A 7,476-nucleotide genomic window follows, 5' to 3' on the forward strand; every position below is an offset into this window, starting at 1 on the left:
TTTGATCTCAAATACTGATTTTCTCGTTGGTTTATTTACCTCAAAAATATATCGTTCAATATGGAAGGGCAACAACCAACTGAAAATAACTTGACTACTGACTCGACTAACTTACCTCCTGAAACACTTCGCCGCTCCACTCGTCCTGTCAAATTGACAGAGAAAGCATTGCAGAATAAAGAAGACGACCTTCAAGGTAAGTTTTTTGTTGAACATATAGATTTGCATTCGATCATACAATCTACTCGAAATAGCTTATTGTCTCAAAACATTGATGGTGATAGCTTAGCAGTGAATAAGCTTGACATTACTGCTAGGCTCAATTCTTTGAAGGAGATATTTGTTGAGCTAAAAAGGCTCAATGAAGACTCCATTGATGATGAGGTTATTGAGGCAATGGATGAATCTTCCATTTCTGTTCGTAATATCTTATCGGATATTGATAAGGTATCCAACATGTCTTCTTCTAGACAACCATCAATTCGGTTGGCGCACTCAACACAATCACGACTCTCGAGGACATCTTCCAGATCGTCACGACGAGTTGCAGTCGCAGCAGAAGCCGCTGCATTACAAGAAGAGCTTACAGCCCAGAAGCTTCAAAATGAACGGGAAAAGGAGCTCGAAAGAATGGAACTTGAGGAAGAAATGAGGAGGAAGCAAGTAGTTTTCAAAATGTCCGAGCTGAAAAGACAACTAGAAGAGGAAAGACTACAAGGCAAGCTCAAGGCACAAGAAGCAATTATGAGAGTCTACGATGAAGAAGATGGAACCAGCACAGTCTCTTCTTCATCCTCGCGTGGAGGTAAAACTGTTGTCAAAAAGATCGAAGATCAGCCAAATCCAACTGATGTGATCCCAAGGGCATCTCCCAAGTTAGAAAGCAAATTGATTGATGAACCAGCCTCCATCGTGTCACAGCAAGCGCAAGTAGTGCTTGATCCCCAAGCTCCGATGTTCCAGCCAAGATCACCAGTTTTAGATCTCGCTGATGCCTTGGCTCAGAGTCGTCTACCCGTTCCGGAGCCGCCAATATTCACTGGAGACCCACTCCAATATCCAGATTGGGTGTCGGCTTTCACTACTCTGGTAGAGCGAAGAGGCATCCCTCCTGGTGAAAAAATTCACTACCTTCGAAGGTATCTTGGTGGTCCAGCAAAGGAGGCAGTCAGTGGCTACTTTCTCCTGAGGTCAGAAAATGCATTTGAGCAAGCAAAGAGCACCCTTCAAAAGAGGTTTGGCAATCCATTTGCTATTGCTGAAGCCTTTCGGACAAAGTTGGATGTGTGGCCCAAGATAACCAGCAAGGATCACAATGGGCTGCAGCGGTTTGCAGACTTCCTTCAACAGTGTCTGGTAGCCAAGGCTGAGATTGTCGATCTCAACATTCTGGATGATATACGAGAGATCAACCGAATGGTTGCTCGACTACCAGATCATATCGTCCATAGATGGAATCGCTCGGTGGCACAGACAAAAAGGGAGCGACTTTGTTATCCTAGGTTTGCTGACTTCGTTTCTTTCATTGGGAACGAAGCAGACATTGCTAATGATCCTCTGCTCACTGTGGATGTTGGCAAGACTAGAGAGAGAAAACAGGAAACCGCAGTCTCAAAACGGGTAACCCTCTCTACGTCTGGCTCAACTTCACAGAAGCAATGTCTGTTGTGCAAGAGACAAAATCATTCCCTGAATGACTGTCGGGAATTCCTTCGGAAAGACATGTCCCAGAGAAAGGATTTCATCAAAAATGAAAGACTTTGCTATGGCTGTCTTGAAAAAGGCCATATGTCTAAATATTGCCAAAGCAGACTGGTCTGCAAGAAGTGCAGTAAAAGGCATCCAAGCTGCCTTCATGAGGACCAAAGAGATTCGAACAAGGCCAACTTGGCATCAAGCCAACCGAAGGAAGCTCAAACCGCATCGACCTCAAATCCTCAAGCTGTAACGCACAAAGTACAAGGCGATGAACGTAGTGACCTTACATCAATGATTGTGCCTGTGTACCTTTCTAGTACAGAGAGGCCTGACAAGGAGGTTCTAGTGTATGCACTACTAGACTCCATGTCAAACACCACCTTCCTTTCCGAAGATGTCGGCCAAGACCTGGATGTACAATCCCAGCCTGCCACATTGTCGTTGACAACTTTGACAGATGAGATATCGATCTCAACCTTCAAGTATGACAATCTTCGTGTCAGAGGTTTTTATTCCTCGGAGAAAATTCGTCTACCCTCCACATTTACTAGGCAGTCTATCCCTCTGGACGACAGTCATATCCCGACTCCAGAAACTGCCTCCAAGTGGCCTCATCTCGTGTGTGTGCAGGATATGATAGCGCCAAAACAAGACTGTCCTGTCGGTCTTCTGATTGGCTACAATTGTGCACAGGCCCTTGCTCCTCTGACGTCAGTCCGAGGCCAAAATGGTGAGCCGTATGCTGTTCAAACAGACCTTGGTTGGAGTATTGTTGGAGGTCAGTCTGACTTGTCCAACAGCTTCGATTCGTTTGGCCACACATACAGGACAGTCAGCATGAAGGTAGAGGCCCCGATCGATATCAAGAAGGTGACATTCGCTTACCAGTCTCCCTTAAAGGAAGCGACTGCATCGGATTTCCTTCAGCTCATGGAAAGGGACTTCCAAGAAGCTGAACAAGCTGATGCAATGTCACAAAAGGACAAAAAATTCATTCAAGTTGTCACCGAAGGTTTACGCCAGAGAGAGGATGGGTTCTATGAGATGCCTCTTCCATTCAAGAAAGGACCGCCATCTCTTCCGAACAATCGACAGGCTGCTTTAGGTCGATTAGCAGGTCTCAAGAAACAGTTCCTGAAGAAACCTGAATATCACAGTCACTACAAGGTATTCATGAAGGAGATCTTGGCACGCGGTGATGCAGAGATGGTCGGTGATAGTAGTGACAAAGGCTTGTGGTATATTCCTCACCATGGGGTATATCACCCTAAGAAGCCTGGCAAGGTCAGGGTTGTATTCGATTGTAGCGCCAGGTATCTTGGGACAAGCCTCAATGACCATCTCCTGCAAGGCCCTGACTTGATTAATCCTCTCATCGGTGTCCTGTTGAGATTTCGCCAAGGTCCTGTGGCATTCATGTGCGATGTGGAGAAGATGTACCACCAGTTTAAGGTTGCAGATCCACATCAAAACTATCTGCGTTTCTTGTGGTGGGAGGATGGGGATCTCTCCAAGACCCCAGTAGATCATAGGATGAAGGTCCACCTCTTTGGGGCAACCTCATCTCCGGGCTGTGCCAACTTTGGCTTAAAACAGATTGCGGAGGACCACAAGAAACTCGGTGACCGTGCAGCCAACTTCCTCAAGAGGAACTTTTATGTCGATGATGGCCTAAAAAGCATGTCTTCTGAACAGGAAGCAGCTGTGCTAATCAAGGACGCAACTCAAATGTGTGCTAAAGGCAATCTACGTCTGCACAAATTTGTGTGCAATAGCAAGGACGTAACCAGCACCATTCCAAAATCGGAACGTGCCACTGTCACGAATGCAAGTGTTCAGCTAGGTGAACAAACCTCACCAATCGAAAGAGCTCTTGGGCTTCAGTGGTGCGTCAGTTCTGATGAGTTCTGCTTCCGACTTACTCTGAAGGATCAACCCCTCACTCAACGAGGTATTCTAGCTACAGTTGCGTCTGTATATGATCCCCTTGGTCTCATTGCACCAGTTGTCCTTGCTGGCAGAATGATTCTGCAGGAAATGTGCAAACAAAAGATGGATTGGGATCATCCCGTTCCTGACTATCTTCGGACAAGATGGGAAATATGGAGACAGGAGATCCTGAAGCTAGAAACTGCAAAGATTCCTCGCTGCTTCCAGCCCAAAGATTTCGGAGAGGCTGAGGAAGTGGAATTGCACCACTTCTCAGATGCCTCATTATCTGGATATGGACAATGTTCATATGTCAGATTACGAAATCAAAGGGGACAAGTCCACTGCTCTCTTGCCATGGCAAAGGCGAGAGTAGCACCGCTCAAGCAGTCTACCGTCCCCAGACTGGAGCTTCAGGCAGCAACCTTATCTGCCAAGGTTGCAAAAATACTGAATAAGGAGCTAGACTACAGCTCAGTCAAGAATATCTTCTGGACCGACTCCAAGGTTGTTCTGGGTTACCTGTACAACCAGTCTAAGCGCTTCCACATGTTCGTTGCGAACAGAGTGGATTGTATTCTGAGAACCACAAGTTGTAGTCAGTGGAATTATGTTACTAGCGGTGATAATCCAGCTGACTACGCATCACGTGGACTGACAACAGAGGAACTTCTTTCGTCAAACTGGTTAGGAGGACCAGACTTCCTTTGGGAAAGTGAAGTTGCTAAGCAAGATGTCACACTAGAGGTTTCTCCTGACGACGTTGAAGTGAAGTCTTCGACAGTACATACAGTAATGTCAAAGACCAAGATTTCAACCTTTACGTCATTTGAAGATAGGTTGAACCGCTTCGCCATGTTGGACAGCGCTATTAGAGCGGTAGCTGTACTAGTGAGGTGTTGTTACAGGCGCAAGGGACATGACATAGATGATGTTGAGATCAAAAGAGTCGCTGAGAGAAATCTCCTGCATGCTGTCCAGAAAGAAGCCTTCTGTGATGAAAGACAGCAAATCAAATCTGACAAACATGCTGTGTCAAAATCTAGCCGCCTGAGTCAATTAGATCCATTTCTTGACAAACAAGACCTCCTACGGGTGGGAGGACGCATGAAGAGGTCTGAAATGGTGTATGGAGTTAAGCACCCTATTATCCTTCCGAAGGGTAGTAGACTTTCCATGCTTGTCGCACTTCACTATCATGCGAAGATTTCTCACCAAGGTAGAAATATGACCATCAACGCAATCAGATCAAGTGGATACTGGATCATCGGTTGCAGAAGCATTGTCTCATCTCTGATCGGCACATGCACCCATTGCATTAGACTAAGAGGCAAGTTGGGTGGACAGAAGATGGCTGACCTTCCATGTGAACGACTTGAGCCATCGCCCCCTTTCACTTATTGCGGTCTGGACTGTTATGGTCCATTTGTAATCAAAGAAGGGCGCAAAGAGCTCAAGCGCTATGGCCTCATCCTGACATGCATGGCAATGAGAGCCATTCATGTGGAAGTATTGGATGACATGTCATCCGATGCATTCATCAACGGACTGAGATGTTTCATTGCTATTCGAGGAAACGTAAGGCGGATTCAGTGTGACCAGGGCTCCAATTTTGTTGGAGCCAAGCATGAACTGAAACAAGCTCTCCGTGAGATGGATGCGGACCATGTCGCCCGCAATCTTCTGGAGCAGAACTGTGAGTTCAAAATGAATCCTCCTTCCTCTAGCCATATGGGAGGTGTATGGGAGAGACAAATCAGAAATGTGCGCAATGTTCTCAATGGATTATTGGAACAGTGCGGAACGCAGTTGAATGTCTCCTCTCTACGGACATTTCTCTATGAGGCCATGGCTATCGTAAACAGCCGTCCATTGAGTGTGGATAACCTGGAAAGTCCTGATGGTCCTCTTCCGTTGACTCCCAATCATGTTCTGACCATGAAATCCGGTCTTATACTGCCTCCACCTGGAAGCTTTGAAAGGGAGGACATCTATCTCCGCAAAAGATGGCGTCGAGTCCAATACTTGACACAGTTGTTCTGGACACGATGGCAGAAGGAGTACCTGCACACGCTTCAACCAAGAAAAACTTGGACTGAAAAGAAGACCAATGTGCACGTAGACGACATAGTACTCTTGAAAGATGAAGCCATTTGTCGGACAGATTGGAGAGTTGCGAGAGTCATGGAAACAATGTCCAGTGATGATGGTCTAGTCCGGAAGGTGCGACTTCTCATGGCGACCCCAGACTTGGACAAAAAAGGTAAGCCAGTAAATAAGAGGACAACTCTTGAAAGGCCAGTACACAAACTGGTAGTTTTGATCCGCAGCACCGACAAGGCGATTGAAGACTAAGCTTGACTTTAATAGCTGACATTCACTTTTACCCAGACAAATGGCTTTGACTAACCTGGACTTTCATCCTGCCCTGACATTCTAAGAAATATTTTCTCAATTTGGGGAAGACCATTTGTATTTATAAATTTTGCAAGTCGGTCAATTCCTTGTTTTGTTTCAAATAGATAGTTTTGTTGTTTGAAAAATCAGTTAGATGATTTGGGTGGGAGTGTGGCTGCCGCCAGAATTTGTCATTAGTATTTTTAATTTTTGTTCATAGCACCACCTATTTTACATGTGCATCGCCCTTTAAGTAATTTCTCTTTGTTACTTAAGAAAGATTTACAGCGCATGCCTAGCGCGGGTCAATGTCAATAAAAGGCCTACAAACACATTTTTAGTACGCACGAGAAAATAGTTCCATACATTCAAGCATAAGAAATAAGTTATTATCATTAATTATGTACTGAAATGTAAAGTAATGTTCATTGAAATGCGAATAACATTAGTAAATTCTGTCAAAACTAAATCGTTGGTCGTTTTAAGTAAAATTCCAGTTGGACAAATTATTTGATATCCGTGTGCCGATAAGTTCGGTGAACGCGTTGACCCTTGGCTTTTCTGAATTACGACCTGGCCCAAGCAATACGTGTTTTGTGGGGTCTTCAAGAAACGCCAAAGTTTCAAGGTATATTTTGCTGCCCAAGGATGGAAAAGTCCTGCCAACGAGTTTTCACGGCACTGTTCATCACTGTTACTTTGTTTTGACAATCGTTAAGTCAAATAAAGACATTCGTCACCAGAAAATGAACATCCGTTTCAACGTTGAGTTATTTTGATCCTGCGGCAGCAACAGATAAGATGCTAAGAGACATAGAAGGAGCCAGAGCAGTTATGGATGATATCCTCATTGCTGGGAAGGATCTGAAGTCACACGATGAGATCCTAGAGAAGGTCGTAAACAAATCAACTGATTGAAATTCAACTTTAACAAATGTCAAATTCGCCAGTCTCGAGTGAAGTACGTGGGACACCTGGTAACTGAGAGTGGTCTCGCTCCTGACCCAGACAAGTTCAAAGCTGTTGTTGAGATGCCGAGACCAGAGAGCAAGGAAGAAGTCAGGAGGTTCGTGGGATTTCTTCACTACTTGTCCAAGTTCATTGACAAGTTGAGTGAAGTGGAAGAGCATCTAAGACAGCTGATAAAGAAAGACATCACCTTTAACTAGGGACCAAGAGAGGAGCAGAGCTTCAATGAACTGAAGCTGGTAAGAAGGACCTCACTATCCAATGCAATGCCAGCAGCAAGAGGGACAGCCAATAGCATACACGTCCAAAGCAATGACACCAACAAAGATGCGGTTTGTGCAGATTGAGAAGGAAATGCTCGCAAAACTGCACAGCTGTAAGAAATTTCAGCCATACGAGCAGCACAGACTGTGAAGAGAATTTTGAGAAGGTGTGCTGACAGGCAGCTGGCACTCCTGGACTAAGGAACGTACAACTCCATTG

At 45.2% G+C, this 7,476-nt stretch overlaps 1 protein-coding gene across 1 annotated transcript; it reads left to right on the forward strand.

The window, feature by feature from the left end:
- The first annotated feature begins 456 nt into the window (after positions 1-456).
- On the forward strand, positions 457-7,193 carry LOC115920400. The gene is made up of 3 exons (XM_030976141.1): positions 457-5,890; positions 6,815-6,921; positions 6,975-7,193. Exons 1-3 carry the CDS (start codon positions 457-459, stop codon positions 7,191-7,193), a joined length of 5,760 nt encoding a protein of 1,919 aa, XP_030832001.1.
- Positions 7,194-7,476: the final 283 nt, after the last annotated feature.

The sequence above is a fragment of the Strongylocentrotus purpuratus genome, unplaced genomic scaffold (genome assembly GCF_000002235.5).
Source record: "Strongylocentrotus purpuratus isolate Spur 01 unplaced genomic scaffold, Spur_5.0 spur5_scaffold_8, whole genome shotgun sequence".
Lineage (NCBI taxonomy): Eukaryota > Metazoa > Echinodermata > Echinoidea > Camarodonta > Strongylocentrotidae > Strongylocentrotus > Strongylocentrotus purpuratus.